Source organism: Schistocerca americana, chromosome 3, assembly GCF_021461395.2.
Source record: "Schistocerca americana isolate TAMUIC-IGC-003095 chromosome 3, iqSchAmer2.1, whole genome shotgun sequence".
Taxonomy (NCBI): Eukaryota; Metazoa; Arthropoda; class Insecta; order Orthoptera; family Acrididae; genus Schistocerca; species Schistocerca americana.
Window position 1 is genome coordinate 979513124 of NC_060121.1, and position 20247 is coordinate 979533370.

Below are 20247 nucleotides of genomic sequence, written 5' to 3' on the forward strand. Positions count from 1 at the left end.
ACATGAAATTGCTACACTATCCCAGGTAGCTCATCGTGCAGAATTTACCTCGTAGATAAGCTTTTTTAACATTGTACGCCATTCTTTCTCTAATTTTTCTTGTCAGTCAGTGAGTACACAGTTGTTGCACTCTGACAGCAACCTGATACATGTGCAGCCCGCATCTCTGTAATATGAGAAGTAAGACACGTACAAGTTTTAACCCTTTAACGGGAGCATTTTTTGTGGCGACTCAGCGAAGCTATTTTTTTTGCATCGAATTAGAATTGTGATCAATTTATTATATTTTATTTTTTTATAATTTTATTTTTGTGATTTAGGTCTAAAAATTATTGTGGTAAATATATCACCACAGCACTTTTTTAAATCTTACATTTTCGGTGGTAAACCGATTTCCCACTTGTAAGCTTTACACTTTGGTGGGAAGAAGATATCCCATTTCCATTTTATAAGCTGTAACATGTTGGCATTACATGTAAAAAAAAGAAGACGGTGATTTCTTTTTATTTTACTTTATTTCAAAAACATTTACATTACAAATGTACAAGTAATAATTCTTTTTCAACAAAATGTTCAAATGATTGTTACATTTTCTTTTTATTTTCCATGAAACTGTCGGAAGAATGGTTCGATAGACAGGGGTACGTTGCAGGAGCACCATACATACACTCCTGGAAATTGAAATAAGAACACCGTGAATTCATTGTCCCAGGAAGGGGAAACTTTATTGACACATTCCTGGGGTCAGATACATCACATGATCACACTGACAGACCCACAGGCACATAGACACAGGCAACAGAGCATGCACAATGTCGGCACTAGTACAGTGTACATCCACCTTTCGCAGGAATGCAGGCTGCTATTCTCCCATGGAGACGATCGTAGAGATGCTGGATGTAGTCCTGTGGAACGGCTTGCCATGCCATTTCCACCTGGCGCCTCAGTTGGACCAGCGTTCGTGCTGGACGTGCAGACCGCGTGAGACGACGCTTCATCCAATCCCATACATGCTCAATGGGGGACAGATTCGGAGATCTTGCTGGCCAGGGTAGTTGACTTACACCTTCTGGAGCACGTTGGGTGGCACGGGATACATGCGGACGTGCATTGTCCTGTTGGAACAGCAAGTTCCCTTGCCGGTCTAGGAATGGTAGAACGATGGGTTCGATGACGGGTTGGATGTACCGTGCACTATTCAGTGTCCCCTCGACGATCACCAGTGGTGTACGGCCAGTGTAGGAGATCGCTCCCCACACCATGATGCCGGGTGTTGGCCCTGTGTGCCTCGGTCGTATGCAGTCCTGATTGTGGCGCTCACCTGCACGGCGCCAAACACGCATACGACCATCATTGGCACCAAGGCAGAAGCGACTCTCATCGCTGAAGACGACACGTCTCCATTCGTCCCTCCATTCACGCCTGTCGCGACACCACTGGAGGCGGACTGCACGATGTTGGGGCGTGAGCGGAAGACGGCCTAACGGTGTGCGGGACCGTAGCCCAGCTTCATGGAGACGGTTGCGAATGGTCCTCGCCGATACCCCAGGAGCAACAGTGCCCCTAATTTGCTGGGAAGTGGCGGTGCGGTCCCCTACGGCACTGCGTAGGATCCTACGGTCTTGGCGTGCATCCGTGCGTCGCTGCGGTCCGGTCCCAGGTCGACGGGCACGTGCACCTTCCGCCGACCACTGGCGACAACATCGATGTACTGTGGAGACCTCACGCCCCACGTGTTGAGCAATTCGGCGGTACGTCCACCCGGCCTCCCGCATGCCCACTATACGCCCTCCCTCAAAGTCCGTCAACTGCACATACGGTTCACGTCCACGCTGTCGCGGCATGCTACCAGTGTTAAAGACTGCGATGGAGCTCCGTATGCCACGGAAAACTGGCTGACACTGACGGCGGCGGTGCACAAATGCTGCGCAGCTAGCGCCATTCGACGGCCAACACCGCGGTTCCTGGTGTGTCCGCTGTGCCGTGCGTGTGATCATTGCTTGTACAGCCCTCTCGCAGTGTCCGGAGCAAGTATGGTGGGTCTGACACACCGGTGTCAATGTGTTCTTTTTTCCATTTCCAGGAGTGTATTTTGTTCTCTTGTCACGACCTTTTGTTGAACACTTTCGGCACCGTCTGTAGGTTCTATCTAAAACAGACATATGATCGCCTACTTTTGCCAGTCGAACGTGATCTGGTACGGTGTTCTTCTTGTTTAGAATGGTTATTGGACGTCCTTCTTTTGCGGGATGTAAAACCATCTATCAATTGTTTTGCGAGTAGTAATCGAAAGTTCAATTGATCATCATATCCCTCTTGTCCTTTATTAGTTTTGTACAACATAAAGGAATTTACAACGTCCATGTCTAATAGGAAATAGAGAATCCGATGCCACCACTTACGAGAACGTCGACCTATTGCATAACGTTCTCTAAGTTGATCAAAGTGATCTACACCTCCTATTATGGTACTGTATGTTTCCACAGCTGTGGGACACGTAACCATGTTGGTTGTGCCATCCATATTCTTTCTTGAGACAAGTGCGGTTTCTCTAGGATTGTCTGAAGTTGTCAAAATAGTGACAGGTTTATTGTCCATCCATTTTATAGCTGCAATGCCACATTTGCGTTGAATCTGAAATTCTCCTCTTTTCAAGGTACATTTATCTTTAATCATTGAAGGAAGCCCTTTCCAGTTTGCTCTGACAGTCCCTATAGAGTAGATTCCATTGTTCAAAAGCATTTGCACTAGATTCACTATGGTGAAGAACTTGTCAAATGCTACTAAACTGTTACTATATTTCAGGTCTTGGTTGAGGCTAATGACTACACGCTCTCCCAGAGAATTTTCTGTACATCTGTCATTTGATTTTCCTGTGTAAATATCAAATTTTATGACATAGCCAGTCTTTGAATCTGCTGAACACCATACCTTGTATCCTCGTTTCACTGGCTTGAGAGGCATATACTGCTTGAGCGAAGACCGTCCCGTGAAAGGTATCATGCTTTCATCGACAGCCAATACCTTACTAGCAGTGTATGGCTTACGAATTGTGTTGTTCAGAAAGGTTATAAGAGGTCTGACCTTGTGAAGTTTATCGTGGTTTGGATGCCCTCTTGGAGGATTCAGCCTGTTGTCATTTATGTGAATAGTTTCACATATCTTTTTGAAACATTTGCATGTCTTAGGTTTCGATATGTAAGGCTCACCTAAGGCAGGTTCTGAACTCCAGTAGTGCACTACACTTGGCAACACAACCACGCTCATCAAGATATTCAATCCAATCCAGGCCTGTAAGTCCTCTACAGATAAATTTGTCTAGTTATTTGTTGACTCACTTACAGTCTGACCAGATTGCCGTTTTTGTTTCTGTTGCTCTGCATACAGATTTGTCTGCTGAACCACATACTACAGTATCTCATTGGTAAATAAAGAAAGGAAGTAATCTCTGTGCTGTGTTTTGTCAATGGGTGGATGACAACTGGTTCTCCTTTTGTATCAACGCGAAGAAAGTCGAAAACAGCAGTGTCATCGGACCATTCCTCTTCTGCCAATGGCTCTTCTGCACTTACGGTACTGTCACTAGAAATATCGACGTCCATGGAGCAAGAATTGTTTGCACTGATTTCAGAATCCTCAGGATCGCTAGGTAGTGAAAATAGCAACTCCGATGCTCCTTCTGGTGTGTATTTCTTACTATAGGCGTGCTTCTTTGACGTTTTTGCTACGAAAAGCAAAGAAAGATTTTGAGGCGAACAATAAGTGATAATATGATGTTCCAATTATATTTGCCACCAATATTAAAATTTAATTACCACAATGTGAAAACAGTAAAGCTATGAGCTGATAATAGTGACACAGACATATACTTCAGAAGCGAAGCAAACTCTTCCGACAACACTAGTGATCCCGAGATACACACAAACCGAATGTTGTAGCAGTTTTCATACACCTGGTACAGTGTACTACCACAAGATGTCAGGCAAATACAGCGGTGGTAATATTCCCAGAAGCATTGTGGTATCTCGATGTTTGTGGTAAGTATGCTTCCCAAGGACCACAAAAGACATTGTGGTATATATACTTCCCAAGCCCCTTTCAGAAACGACTTTTGGTGGTAAGCATACTTCCCAAGAACCCTGGGAACATCATTATTTGGTGGGATATATACTTCCCACAGCCCTAAAAGCTATGTTTAGCAACAAACAGAAACCAGGGGTAGTGCAGCGGACTACAACTAGGGGCCAGGAGCGTACGGAAGTGGGGAAACGTATTTCCATGAATGCAGTAAAGGAATACCATTAGTGGGAAATATATCTCTCACAGTTGCGAAAGGGTTAACACGTCAACAAGTCTCGACTTGTCTGGGGCCTTGCTGACGAAACAGATTTACGGCCCCCTTACATAATCATGATGTCACTTCCGATTATACCATGTAAATTTAGAACAAGTCTTGACTCGTCTCAGGGCCCGGTAAGAATACATACACGTCTCAGCGCAGTTCCCTGTGACACGAGTGCGGGGAGAGGGATGGGGAAGAGATGGGGGAGAGGGGCAGCGAGTCTCAAGACCCACTCCTCTCCAGTTTCTGGAATCACGGTATGAAGACGTGTTAGAGGTGAACAGCAGGACTTATTGTTGAAGGGGGCCTGAATGTTCGACAGCTTGTACCACAGACAGTAAATCATGTTGTCATAACTTTCATGATCAGGGTTCCAACCCTACAGGAGAATGGGAGACCCCACACTGCAGTTCACACCATTAACACTTTGAGAAATATACTAATCCCATAACGGCTTGCTGGTCCCCTGATTTGTCACTTACAGGGCACGCCTCGAACGTCATGGAAAGACATATACTTCATACCAAACTCTAGCCACCAACTTATCATTTCTCATACTGATGTTGATGATTTACATCAATTCCGAATGGAATAAAAGATCAATCATTTAATTTTGTTGCTTGATGAACACCTCCACCGTCTGATATCGGAATGGTGCTTCATGATGTAACATTTCCCTTCTAGGTCAGTACATAAAATACTTTTGTTGCTCCAGTAATGTCTACTGTAACTTTTATCAGACATCTGTCTGCATACTGGGTCAGACATTTTATGACGTCCACCAGATACCTAGAAGAAGCGATGCTGCTCCCACTGCTAAGAAACTATTTCTCTTGGCGCGTTAGTCTACGATTATGTTTCCATTCCCGGTTGGTTGGTTGCGCTGCGACTAATCTGAACTTTCTCCGTCAACTCAGTCGCAATGGAAGCGCCTTTTACTATTATCGTGTCTTAAGCTCATCTGAAAAAGAGCGTGTACATGGGCTGAAAAAAAAAATGTTCAAGCCTAATATTGAGACTTTGTGTACTTGGAAAATACGTTTAGTTTCTTGTGGATGTACCCAAGCTACTACCCATCTCCCTCCACAGACATTTGCATTTTTGCGTGTACCATTGTTCAAAACATTTGTGCATTTCACAGCGTGAAGAGGCAATTCAAGGTCACAAAATAGTCACGTGTTAATATGACACAACGAAAAGTTCTTCGGTAATATCAAGAATCTCTCTACTTGTCTGGATGTAATTATTTTGGATATTTAGTTTTCCACTGTTTTCGCGTCGCATGAGTACGCAGTGAGCTCCTCTTTTATGCCCTACCGCTATTTCCTCCTTGTTACAGGGAAGGGGCCTCGTTCAGCAAGTGCCTGATGTACAACCAGAGCGATGTGACGGACGTCGGCGGCAGCAGGGAACCTGTGAAGTGCCAGCACGGCTGGGAGTATGACGACACCTGGTTCTCCCTGACGGTGACGTCACAGATGAACTGGGTCTGCGACAACCGGCAGGCCGTCAATGACGTCTTGTTCTACTCACAGATTATTGGAGTGGCCCTGGGGTTACTGTTTGGCTACATAGGCGACATGTGCGTAGCCATTTTTTTAAGGCTGGTTTAATCCATCATGAATCACTTAATAATTTTGATTAATTCACGAAAAGACACACTGATTATTTTCAGTATATAAGAAGTTAAATTATTTTTAGAATTTATGACTGGTTTTTCAATAGCGACAAATACGTAGTACATTCTTCACATGTCGCTACCGTTTGAGTCACTATTATAAGAGTACATTATTATTATCATATTAAAATGTAGACTTTCACGGCAGGAAATATTATGTCCATTATAATCATCCGGGCTGTTATGCCGTGGTCAGTTGATGAATTCTGTGTCAATTCCCAACTTTTCGTCTCCGACTGCGGAAGACATCTTCAAGGGGGTCCGTAGCTCGATGGAAGGTCCAACACACCCACTGGCTCGCTACTGACTGCCGCTAAATTCCGTGTCCGCGCGCCCCCGCACCGCGGCGTGACGTCACGTGTTTTGAAAACGTCAGTGCAATTGGCCGCTGTCCGTCGCCGTCGATCGCCGCTGCCATCACCCAGTAGTGGGCGGGTGGTACACATCTTCTTTAACACCGGCATCCATATGCCGTTTAATTTCACGCCCTCCTCATTTCGATTGAAATGATTAGGGTGTTTAGCGATTTCGATTGCCTCCCTGTAAAGCCTTTCGTAATATCCGCTTGTGGCCGCTAGTACTTGCGTCTCCTCGAAACGGATATTGTGGTTCCCTGGCTGGAAAGCATGCTCCGCAACAGCTGATCGTTCCGTTTCTCCTCTTCTACAATTGCCTTTGTGCTCTTCCAAACGTTTAGAAACAGTTATTTTAGTGGTACCACATAAACATCTCCACAGCTGCATGGGTTCCTATACACTCCAGCTTTTCCAATGGTTTCAAATGGTTCAAATGGCTCTGAGCACTATGGGACTCAACTGCTGAGGTCATTAGTCCCCTAGAACTTAGAACTAGTTAAACCTAACTAACCTAAGGACATCGCAAACATACATGTTCGAGGCAGGATTCGAACCTGCGACCGTAGCGGTCTTGCGGTTCCAGACTGCAGCGCCTTTAACCGCACGGCCACTTCGGCCGGCTTTCCAATGGTTTGCGAGCGTCATTGGCAGGCTTAAGGTATTCCTGTATTTTCCTGGTGGACTTGTAAATTACGGTAATATTCCACTTCGTCAAGATCCTCCCTATTCTTTCCGTAACATTTGTAACAAACGGCAGGAAAACCTTAGATTTTGCAGTAGCCTGTACGTCACTATCATTTCTGAGTGGCTGCTTCAACGCACGTTTTATTTCGGCGGACGAATATCCGTTCTTCATTAGTGCATTGTGGAGATGTTCCATCTCAGCGTCGAGCAATTCAGGTTCACAAATATTTCTAGCTCTATTCGCTAACGTCCTGATAACACCCCGGTTCTGTTGTGGGTGGTGGTTCGACTCCCGGTGCAAATAACAGTCCGTGTGCGTGGCTTTGCGGTATACTGAGTGGCCCAAACAACCATTTTCGTTTCTATAAAACAGGCACATCGAGGAAATATAGTTTGCCCTCTACCTCCTCCTCCATTGTAAACTGAATTCTCGAGTTTATACTATTCAGATGTTCGTGGAACCGGCTTAGTTCCTCCCTGCCATGTCTCCAGAGCACAAACGTGTCATCCACGTATCGGAACCATACATTTGGTTTTTTGCTGGCAGTACATAAGGCCTGTTCTTCGAATTTCTCTATAAAGAAGTTTGCAATTACGGGACGTACGGGGATTCCCATAGCCACGCCATCCGTTTGCTCATAAAACTGTTTATTCCACTTAAAGTGGATCCCAACATGACCTGGGATCCAGAGAAAGACGACCGACCATCCATCTTGATGGAGGTCAGAAAGGAGATCTGGATGGTCACGACCAGTGGGTGTCGTGCATAGCACTGGTCGATAGCCTGATTACAAGGTTCCAGAGGCTTAAAACATTGCAGTTACTAGCATATTTGTTGTTCACTTCACTTGAGGTGACAATTTTTAACCTTGAAATTTATACTGTTGTTACGCAGTCCGTGATATTGTCACCTAATGTTAATTTAACAGTATTAATACGGTATTAATCCACTTGCGTGGTTCAGTGGCTCAGTGGTTGAGAGCTATACTACTGATCCAAAGGTCATGGGTTTGGCACCTGGTCAATCCTACAATATTTATCTGGTACTTTTCACATCTTGAAGTGATTTTCGTTTACGAAATATGCGTAGTTACACCGAGGTTCGAGGGTTCACATTGAACTGTATGTCCCACTATAGCTCAGTGGGTGTGACGCATATATCTGTCTATGATATGCTCGCTCCCATTGGGGTCGATATATATAATCTACTGAAGTTTATCTACACTCATGCTCATAAATTACGGATAATTGCAGAATGTGGTGCCACACAACGTGGCACTACATAAAACTGGCGCTAATAGCATAGGCACATAGGGAACACACACGACACAGGTCTGTAAGTCCACAGTATTGGAGATGCATTGAGAAAACCGTCCCGAAACACATGTGCTACAAAACGCCACTGTTTCCTGCGCATGTACCCCGACATCAATATGGGATATGATCACCATACGCACGTACAGACGCCGCACAACGGGTTGGCATACTCTGGATCAGGTGGTCGAGCAGCTGCTGGGGTATAGCCTCCCATTCTTGCACCAGTACCTGTCGGAGCTCCTGAAGTGTCCTAGGGGTTGAAGACGTGCAGAGATACGTCGACCGAGAGCATCCCAGACGTGCTCAATGGGGTTTAGGTCTGGAGAACAGGCAGGCCACTCCATTCGTCTGATATCTTCTGTTTTAAGATACTCCTACGAGATGGCAGCTCGGTGGGGCAGTGCGTTATCATCCATCAGGAGGAAGGTGGGACCCACTGCACCCCTGAAAAGGTGGACTTACTGGTGCAAAATAATGTCCTTATACACCTGACGTGTTACATTTCCTTTGTCAAAGACATGTAGGGGTGTGCGTGCACCAATCATAATCCCACCCTACACCATCAAACCATGACCTCCATACAGGACCCTTTCATGGACATTAAAAGGTTTGTATCTGGCTCTTGGTTCAAGCCAGATGGAAACACGGCGAGAATCACTGTTCAGACTATACCTGCACTCGTCCGTGAACATAACCTGGGACCACTGTTCCAATGACCATGTACTATGTATGTTCTTGACACCGGGCTTTACGGGATCTCATGTGACCAGGGGTCAGTGGAACGCACCTTGCAGGTCTCCAGGCGAATAAACCATGTCTGTTCAGTCGTCTGTAGACTGTGTGTCTGGAGACAACTGTTCCAGTGGCTGCGGTAGGGTCCCGAGCAGGGCTACCTGCAGTTCTCCATGGCCGTCTGCGGGCACTGATGGTGAGATATCGGTCTTCTTGTGGTGTTTTACACTGTGGACTCCCCGTACTGTAGCGCCTGGACACGTTGCCTGTCTGCTGGAATCGTTGCCATAATCTCGAGATCACACTTTGTGGCACACGGAGGGCCCATGCTACGACCTGCTTTGTTTGACCAGCCTTCAGTCGCCCTAGTATTCTACCCCTCATAACGTCATCAATACGTGTTCTTTAAGCCATTTTCAACACACAGCCACCATTAGCACACTTACTCGCAGTACTGTACTCTGACATGCACCAACACACCTCTGCTAGTGTGGACTGCTCCCAACACCACCGTGCGACGACCATAGGTCAAATGCACAGCATGGTCATAGCCCGAGGTGATTTAAACCCACAAACCGCCCACCAGGGCGCTGTTTCACCATGTATCAGCATTATCCTTAATTTATGAGCATGAGTGTACATAGGTGCAGCTGAGAGCAAGTGGCGATCGAGATCTGTACGCCCTGGCAATGCCGGAGTGGCAGTACATTACCCTGTGTCCTTCACGTGGGAACGTGACTAGCGATCAGGCAGACGGATCGCAATTTACTCTCTACCAGAGCCCTGAAATGGTAGATTTCAGTGTGTGACACACACATTCGCTGGTCGCACCAAGGACCAATTTGGCTCACTTATACGACAGAGCCCACAAGGATATCAAACGTCAAGGCTGGTAAACAAAAAACGAATAAGTGTGCCCTAAGCAAACGAGTAGTCTGAGTCGTTTGAAGTCACACTGTAAGAACTTCACCACAGGCTCCCCAGGCTAAGCTACACGCAAGTGAAGTCAGTCTCAGGACGGGTCCCAAGTACCAACCAGACATGCCAGAGCTTTGACCAGAAGTGCTCACCAGACTTAAGTCCCGCACCTGAGTGCTTTGCACCTCTCCAGAAAAACATACCGTTTTCCCACAAAGTACAGGAACGACACACCGCCTTCACCCCATCTTGAGCCAATCACAGGGCTTTATAGGCGCTAAATATCCCCTCCCACATGGCAGCACAAACCTGTGTCTCTAAAAAAAAAGAAACCCCCAATTACTGGCTTTTTTAAGTTTTTGCAGAGGGGGGAGTCGTGTCTCTTGCCATGGCAACAAGTGAACAGATACAATTCAAAGTTCTTTATCTAAATCGCCTGAGCCTTGGAGCTTGTTAGTCCTAGCTGTGAGGTTTAATAAGGATTCTATCTCTAAATGTTTTTCAGACACTGGAGGTTTCTTATACAACCGAGGCAGCCGAAGGAAGTGGCTATCTGGCCTATCTTGCACTATCGGCAAACACGAAAACGTGAATTTTTATTATGTGTGGCTCTGCACACAATGCCCGGTTTATGACTCCACTATGTAGACACGTTCCTTTAGACAGTAGCCCCAGCCAGCCCAGGCCTTCTGCTGGCGCCACGGCAGGTATCACGGCATTGTTCTGCTGGAGACCTTTCTCGATGAGGGGCTACTCTGTCTGCCCTGTACGGCTGTGGGCCTGTCTGGCAAGATTTACCGAGGGATGGGCTCGCCGCCAATTGCTTTCAACTCCCAGCAAGCTGTTTGTACGGGCTACGAATCATAAAAATACCTCACATGTTTAGCGCCCTACCAGGCTCCATCAACATCTGCTCAGGCCGTTAGTTTTCTGGAGTCACACTCGAGGTCCATAAAGTTGTAACAAAATCTTTAATAATTTTCCGTATGCGAAACTGTAACTTGTCCTCTCTCAAGTTCTTTCAAGTCAGCGTGTATACGGGGGGGGGACTTCAAAACATAAGTTACACATTATTATCGCAGACCGAGTAGCTTTTATTGAATGGTGCACTACACTTCGAAGTGATTCACATAAATAACAGTATTCTTCAACATAGTCACCAAATCTCTGCAAACAACAGTGGAAACTTTTTACCAGTCGTTCAGTTCCTCGGCGATAGAGATCTGCTCCTTGGTCAGGTAGTCATTCAGGATGCACTGTGTGAACGTTCTCAGAGTTTAAAAATCTGTCCCCCGCCTCCGCTCCCCCAAGGAAGTCCTTTCAGCTTGCTGAAGAAATGGAAATTGTATGGTGCCGCTGAAAATTTGACCAATGCCGGACAGACATGGCTGATGCTGACTAGGATGTCTGAACTTCCCAGTCAGCGGCACCGATGTATGTGCGGCCTTGGTCAAATTTTTAGCGACATTTCTCTGCGCGCGGACGGGACATTGCTTGTGGCCCATATACCCCAGAATTTCGTGATGAATCTTGTGACGGTACAAACCCCCGTTACTAGGTGAATATTTCCAGTATGCAAGGATTGCTTTGTGGAGAGCGAGCGCGCGACATGGTGCGCGATTCGCGGAAGCGGGTGGCGCGCCCGCGCTAGATTTGCAACGGTCGCTGGGACGTCTCCACGTGGCCCGCAGCGTGGGGCATTGTTTGGTTTTTCGCGCATAACGCGAACACTATGTAACTTACGGCGAAGAGCGATGCGGCAGTGGATTGCGGTCAGCAACATGCACCTTCTGAAAGATCGATCTTTATTTGAAGTCACGTGACGCAAAAGTTATAGTAACTTGAAAATTGTTTAATATCACGAATACTGAAAAAATTAATAAAAGTAGCAAATAACAACTTACAGAGATGAGCGAGCGCTCAGTAAAACATCTCGTCATAGCGGATCGAGTGCCGTAGGCACATGTTAAGATTCATAAATAATTAGGCCCGTAAAGAGCAATAAACAAAGTTTGAGGCGAAATTGTTTATAAAATTCAATAGAAAATTCATAACGTAAAGAACGCCACTATATAATATTTTGGGTGGCATCACACATATTTTAAACTAGTTAAGTTATACACTTAACTTGCAATAGTTTTCATTGTTTGCAACTTATTATTAACATTTATCGCCCATAATTAATTAATTATTATAGACATGAAGATTTTGAGTAGCGCAGTGTGTAGATCGCTGTAGATTACGCCTAAAATCGCTGCTGTATGCAGTTCTATGTTAAAACTTTGCAGCACAGATGCCAACAAACAAATTTGCGCTAAGTGGCGAAATTTTGCAAAAACTAAAACTTGATTTATGGGCGATAGAATAATCCTAGAAATTAATGTAACATAGTAAATGAGATGTACTTTTTAGCGCGGTGCCGATGGTGTACTTATTTCTGTCGAGGGATGTATGTATCAAAATTTGTAACCTTAACTGGTGAGATTGGTACTTGCATAACCAGGGGGGTGGACAACCGAGCCTATATAAGCGAGTGGCCATCTTGGCCAGGGGTCAGTCGTTGCTCAGTCGTTTTGGAGGGTGAGTGGCCCATACGATCGTTTGAGAATTCTTTTTCGCGTCGATTTATTTCGACAAAGAGTATTGTTTAGTAGTGCAAGTGTGCAAGCATATATTTGATGAACTGGAAGCGCTACGATTATTTGTGTGAGTACGATTTACGAGGTATACATCGTCATAAGTGAACATGTGGCGATCTGTGATTTCGTGCCAAAAATGTTAGAACAATGAGCACAATGGGACTTGTGATTCTGTTCGAATTGACTGAGTAATTTTCATTTATAGCAGCCTACATTACTACTACTGGGGGCTCGGAGTCAAATTATTATTAAAGTGAAACTGTAAACCGTCTCACTAGCGCTAATTTCATTGTGTGAAAGAAAATGACAACGCCAATAAATAGTAACTGAACTGTGTCGTGAAAAACTGATTTTGCTATAATAATCGCCAAATATTTGTTCCCTAGCATAAACTGTACTCATGTCTGAGTGAATAATTAATTCATAAACTATAACAGTGTACCAATGCACCAAGTGTGGAAAGCATCCCCTGAGACTTATGTGAGAGCCACAATTTGCAATAACGTTTTTAACCAATATTTGTATATGCACACTCGCGAGAACTCTGCAACCGCCCTTTCTCATTTACCGCCCTGTCGCAATCTGTATGCAGTTTAGGCGTTTTGCCCAAGAGATTCGTGCTGCTCCAAGTAGTTGGAACTTTGGAGTCACTTCACTTCAGTCGCACGCTTTGATGCACCTTATCCGTACCGCAGCACAACTGTGCCTGCAGGAAACACGGAATATAAAACTCTCTTCTGACAGTGTGCCACTCTTGTTTTCTAAAGTCCCTATGTGCTGTCCTTACAGCTTCAAGCGTCGGAACTGCCACAATCTCGTGGTGGGTGGTGGTAGTAATGTTCTGGCTCGTCACTGCAGATTCAACTCGTGATGGGATGTTTCTCTGCTTCTTGTTCTTCTTCGTCTTTTGTCAATAAGTAATAGCATTACGCTGAGGTGACAAAAGTCACGATATAGCAATATGCACGCATAGAGATGGGAGCAGTATCGCTTACACAAGGTATAAAAAGTCAGTACATTGGAGGAGCTATCATTTGTACTCTGGTGACTCATGTAAAGGTTTCCAAAGTGATTAAGGCAATGGGAATTAACAGACTTTGAGCGCGGAATAGTGGTTGGAGCTAGACGCATGGGAAATCGTTTGAGAACTGAATATACAGAGAACCACAGCGCCAAAAGTATTCAGAGAACACCAAATTTCAGGCATTAGCTCTCACCAAGGACAACACAGTGGCCGACGGCCTTCATTTAACGACCGAGAGCAGTGGTGTTTCCCGTAGAGTTGACAGTGCTAACAGACATGCACCAATGTGTGAAATAATCGCAGAAATCAATGTGGGACGTACGATGAGCGCAACCGTCGAGATAGTGCGGTGAAATTTGGCGTTAATGGATCAAGACAGCAGACGACTGACACGAGTGCCTTTGTTAGCACCACGACATCGCCTTCAGCGTCTCTCATGGGGTGGTAACATTATCGGTTGGACCGTAGGCGACTGGGAAACCTTGGCCTGGTGAGAAGAGTCCTGATCTCAGGTGGTAAATGGTGATGTTAGGGTCGAGTGTGAGCAGACCCAACGAAGCCACACACCCAATTTGTCAACAATGCACTTTCCAAGATGGTGGTGGCCTCACATTTGTATGAGTTGTGTTTACATGGTATGGACTGTGTCCTCTGATCCAACTGAACCAGCCATTGACTGGAAATGGTTTTGTTCGGCTTCTTGGAGACTATTTGCGCCTTTCACGTATTTCACGTTCCGGAACAACGACGGAATACTACAGTTGTTCTCGATTGGTTTGAAGAACATCGCAGACAATTCGAGCGAGTTCTCCACCCAGATCGCCGGACATGAACCCCATGGAACTTTTATGGGACATAATCGTAAGGTCAGTTTGTGCACAAAATCCTGCACCGGCAACACTTTCGCAGTTATGGATATATATAGTGCCAGCATGGCTCAGTATTTCTACTGTTGATTTCCAACGACTTTTTGAGTCAATACCACGCCGAGTTGCTGCGCTCCACTGGGGAAAAGCATGTCTGACATGATATTAGGAGGGACCCGACGACACTTGTCACCTCAGTGTAAAAGCACTCCGTCTTCAGGCCACAAGTGGCCCATCGGGACCATCCGACCGCCGTGTCATCCTCAGATGAGGATGCGGAGAGGAGGGGCGTGTGGTCAGCACACCGCTCTCCCAGTCGTTATATGGCTTTTTGACCGGAGCCGCTACTATTCGGTCGAGTAGCTCCTCAATTGGCATCACGAGGCTGAGTGCGCCCCGAAAAATGGCAACAGCGAATGGCGGCGCGGACGGTCACCCATCCAAGTGCCGGCCACGCAGAACAGCGCTTAACTTCGGTGATCTGACGGGAACCGATGTTTCCACTGCGGCAAGGCCGTTGCCCACCTCAGTGTAAGTGGGGCGCAATTAGGGAAAGCCACTGATACACCTGACTCAACAAAGTGCATACTGTTATGACACTACACCTGGGAACGAGCATCTTGGAAGCAGTGTAGCAGGTCAGCTGTTCACATGCTGCTGTTGTGAGTATCTACGGAAAATGGATGAATGACTGTAGAACCAGGAGTAGGTGACAAGGTTTCGAATGTCCATATCTTGTCACAGAGCACGGACGTTGCAATCTTGCCCATAAAGCAGAATGGAATGTGGGAGATTTGCCCATAAAGCAGAATGGGCAGCGATCTGTGGCAGATCTGAAGACAGAGCGTAATGGTGGTGCAGGCACGAGGTTTTGGAGGATACCATGTAGCGTACATTGCTGAACATGGATTCTCTGTAGTGGGCGACCTCTATGTGTTCCCAAGTTACTCCACCAACATCCTCAACATACCGTTCCATGGATGCAGGCTGGTGGAGGTACTACTATGCTACAGTGGACACTGATATGGGTTTTCGTGGGACCTGTGGCACTGTCGAAGGTATCTTGACAGATGTGGACTGCATGTTTAGTGCTGTGGACCACCTATATCCCTTCACGCTTGTTGTGTTCCCGGACGGCAACGACATCTTCCACCAGGATAACTGTCCATGTTACAAGGCCAATACCATACTGCAGTGGTTTCACGAGCATGATTGTGAATTCATTTTGATATCTTCGCCACAAAATTAACATCAGTTCAGTGGAAAATTTTTAGTATACAATTGGGCAAATTCATGCCATGCAGAATTGCTTATGTATGCGTTCGAAAGGGTGATCATGATAATATTCAACAGCTGGTCTTAGCGCTTTGGCCCACCAGTCCAAGTACAACTGTAAGCTTCATTCTGTGTTCTGCATCTTTTCTTTGAAATGAAATGAAATGTGCGTGTAACACTGTTGGCCGGAAATCCCATCCTGAGAAGTTCGGCCGCCAGAGTTCATGTACTTTTTTTGTGTTTGACGCAACTTCCGCGACTTGTGCATCACTGATGATGAAATAATTATGAGGACAATCCACGCACACCCAGTCCCTAGTGGAGAAAATCCCCGACCCGGCCAGCAATCGTCCCAGGGCCCCATGGTCGAGAGTCAGCATCGCGAAGCAGAAGACCGTGAGCTGCTGACCGTAATTGTCGAGGAGGGGTAGGGAGTAAATGGAACAGACTAACAAAGATAAAGTTTTATATTATCTCACAAATAAAAACAAAAAAATTAACTTCACAAGTGCAAATTCATTTCATATTCAATGACAAAAAATGATGACTTGTAATTCATATATACTTATAATTTGTCTTTGTACGATTATCTGGTTTCTTTCCTTATCCGCTTCCCAGTCTCTTCCTTTCCTTTGCCAAAGCGACCTTCACAGTAGCACGTGGTGTTTCCTTTGTTGTTCTGGAAGACGACCAAAATTTCTACCCAGGCTAGAGGGTGCTGTTGGTTCCAATGATCGAATGTCTGCTCCCGCAACTAACAACTCCATACTAACTTCCGTTTACAAATTACACTAGAGGTGTCTTCTGGTTGGCGACATCCACGTACAAAATAAAAGCCATTCACAGTAGACGTTACGCAAACGGGAAAGAAAAGTTTTTTCGCCACTTCATTGTGTTTCTCGCGACTGGGTAGTAGCTGTGAAGCTGGTTGACACACGCTACACCGGCCTTGTCCATGATGTTTGCCTCCAGTGTTTTTGTACTTTTCCAAAAATAAAAAGAAGGAAAAAGACAGAACCTTTAGCTTCCTTGCACTGAAGCTCGTTGGAAGACCTTCCTGTTTTACATTTCTTCATGAGAGTTTACATGCACACTTATAACTCTGCTGCATCTAGAAGGCAAGATATGAACAGCTACAGCCATCATACAGTCGAAAGTCGTGGAGCACATGGGAAAGCACATTCCAGCAAACGGAAAAGCTGCGCGCCGGCCGCTGTGGCCGAGCGGTTATAGGCGCTTCATTCCGAAACCGCGCTGCTGCTACGGTCGCAGTTTCGCATGCTGCCTTGGGCATGGATGTGTGTGATGTCCTTCGGTTAGTTAGGTTTAAGTAGTTCTAAGTTCTAGGGGACTGATGACCTCAGGTGTTAAGTCCCATAGTGCTCAGAGCCATCTGAACCATTTGGAAAGCTGCGCCGTTACGGGATACAGGAGCCGTCCACACGGCCGACACAGGCGCCCCTTTCGCGTACGGCCACAGAGCCGAAAGTCTTAACAGTCACTCGTAAACTGTCTAAGGCCTTGGCTACTCCAGTCTCTGCTCTTTTCTGTCCCAACTACAAAGTCCATCAACATATAACTGGAATATATCCTTTTATAAGTAGCAGCGCATAATCGTGGGAGTGTATCTGCTAGCTGGACTGCCCAGGACCTCGACACACGGGTTGAGCTGACTCTTGCTGCCGACAGGTACGGCCGACGCCCCCAGCAGCTGCTGTGCCTGTCAGCCCACGTGGTCAGCAGAGTGCTGGTCGTCCTCGCTCCACACGTGCTGCCGCTCTTCATCCTGGCAGCATCCCTCGTGTCAGCTGCGGCTGGGCCCATGGTAGAATCGGTCTTGTCTGTCGGTGAGTGTTAAAAAAACTGACGTAGCTGTTACAGTAATCTTGGCAGTATCAGAAAATCTTTAGAAACGTTACGGCAGTTTGCTCATTCCAGAACCTGGGAAAAGCACTTCAAATGCCTGAGAAGAAATGTAACACTCTCAAGGACTATGTTTAGCGGCACCATGGTACAGGGTGTTTCAAAAATGACCGGTATATTTGAAACGGCAATACAAACTAAACGAGCAGCGATAGAAATACACCGTTTGTTGCAATATGCTTGGGACAACAGTACATTTTCAGGCAGACAAACTTTCGAAATTACAGTAGTTACAATTGTCAACAACAGATGGCGCTGCGGTCTGGGAAACTCTATAGTACGATATTTTCCACATATCCACCATGCGTAGCAATAATATGGCGCAGTCTCTGAATGAAATTACCCGAAACCTTTGACAACGTGTCTGGCGGAATGGCTTCACATGCAGATGAGATGTACTGCTTCAGCTGTTCAATTGTTTCTGGATTCTGGCGGTACACCTGGTCTTTCAAGTGTCCCCACAGTGAGACGTCACAGGGGTTCATGTCTGGCGAATAGGGAGGCCAATCCACGCCGCCTCCTGTGTGTTTCGGATAGCCCAAAGCAATCACACGATCATCGAAATATTCATTCAGGAAATTAAAGACGTCGGCCGTGCGATGTGGCCGGGCACCATCTTGCATAAACCACGAGGTGTTTGCAGTGTCGTCTAAGGCAGTTTGTACCGCCACAAATTCACGAAGAATGTCCAGATAGCGTGATGCAGTGATCGTTTCGGATCTGAAAAATGGGCCAATGATTCCTTTGGAAGAAATGGCGGCCCAGACCAGTACTTTTTGAGGATGCAGGGACGATGGGACTGCAACATGGGGCTTTTCGGTTCCCCATATGCGCCAGTTCTGTTTAGTTTATTGACAAAGCCGTCCAGGTGAAAATAAGCTTCGTCAGTAAACCAAATGCTGCCCACGTGCATATCGCCGTCATCAATCCTGTGCACTATATCATTAGCGAATGTCTCTCGTGCAGCAATGGTAGCGGCGCTGAGGGGTTGCCGCGTTTGAATTTTGTATGGATAGAGGTGTAAACTCTGGCGCACGAGACGATACATGGACGTTGGCGTCATTTGGACCGCAGCTGCAACACGGAGAACGGAAACCCGAGGCCGCTGTCGGATCACCTGCTGCACTAGCTGCGCGTTGCCCTCTGTGGTTGCCGTACGCGGTCGCCCTACCTTTCCAGCACGTTCATCCGTCAGGTTCCCAGTCCGTTGAAATTTTTTAAACAGATCCTTTATTGTATCGCTTTTCGGTCCTTTGGTTACATTAAACCTCCGTTGAAAACTTCGTCTTGTTGCAATAACACTGTGTTCTAGGCGGTGGAATTCCAACACCAGAAAAATCCTCTGTTCTAAGGAATAAACCATGTTGTCCACAGCACACTTGCACGTTGCGAACAGCACACGCTTACAGCAGAAAGACGACGTACAGAATGGCGCACCCACAGACTGCGTTGTCTTCTATATCTTTCAGATCACTTGCAGCGCCATCTGTTGTTGAAAATTGTAACTACTGTAATTTCGAAAGTTTGTCCGCCTGAAAATGTACTGTTGTCCCAAGCATATTGCAACAAACGGTGTATTTCTATCGCTGCTCGTTTAGTTTTTATTGCCGTTTCAAATATACCGGTCATTTTTGAAACACCCTGTATAATATGTGCGTACTAACGGCTTGTAGTATTAATGAGTCATTTGTCACGGTCTTTGTCGATATGATAGCGCTCAGGAGGCCTATATGTGCGTCCTCAGCCTTGGCTCTGCAGGCAGTAACTGTGCTGAGTTTCGAGGTGAGTAGTGTTTGCAACATTCTTCATAGGGCACAACCACGCCCCACTCACGAGAACGTACTCCTCTTGAACGGCTTCAGCCTATTGAATGGGGTGCCATTGTGGGGATGTGGGAAGCTGGATGCATGTCTTGCCGGACTGCTGCACATGTTAGGCACAATATACCGATGGGCTGTCGCTGCTTTCAGCAGTGGTCTCTGCAACATTCCCACACCTGTATACCGGGTTTTGTACATTCGTGCAGGGCAGACACGCGTCAAGATCGACGCATTTTGCGAGCAGCGGCGGACCCCGGAACATCATGCAGGGCCGAAATTGTGGCACACGTTGCACATGCTGTATCATGAGGCCTCATTAGCAGCCGTCTGCTTGCAGCAGGATTAAGTTCACACGTGACTCTGGCCACTCTTGTGTCCTGGAAGAGTTGACTGCCGAAATGATTGGCACTCTGTTGTCTTCAGTGATGAGAATGGGTTCCGTCTGCGTGTGAGTGATGAAGTGTGGCGTAGACCCAGTGAGCTGCCTAATCCAGAGTGCATTCTCCCACATCACACGGGTCCCATCCCAGGCTTCATGGTGTGGGGGACGTGAGTTACAACTCGCCATCACACTTGGTGTTTCTGAAGGGTGAAGTAACCAGCGCCCGCTACATCGGGCAGGCTATTATCCTTGGGCTACTGCCATTTCTACGACAGAAAGCTGATGACCCCT

At 46.3% G+C, this 20247-nt stretch overlaps 1 protein-coding gene across 1 annotated transcript in view; it reads left to right on the top strand.

The window, feature by feature from the left end:
- LOC124606607 (beta-alanine transporter-like) overlaps positions 1 to 19920 on the top strand; it is a 62584-nt gene extending 42664 nt beyond the window's left edge. Inside the window, exons 3-5 of the mRNA XM_047138591.1 lie at positions 5682 to 5924; positions 17521 to 17678; positions 19781 to 19920. Of these exons, the coding sequence (XP_046994547.1) occupies positions 5682 to 5924; positions 17521 to 17678; positions 19781 to 19920 (541 nt within the window). The remainder of the gene's footprint in view (positions 1 to 5681; positions 5925 to 17520; positions 17679 to 19780) is intronic.
- The last annotated feature ends 327 nt before the right edge of the window (positions 19921 to 20247 follow it).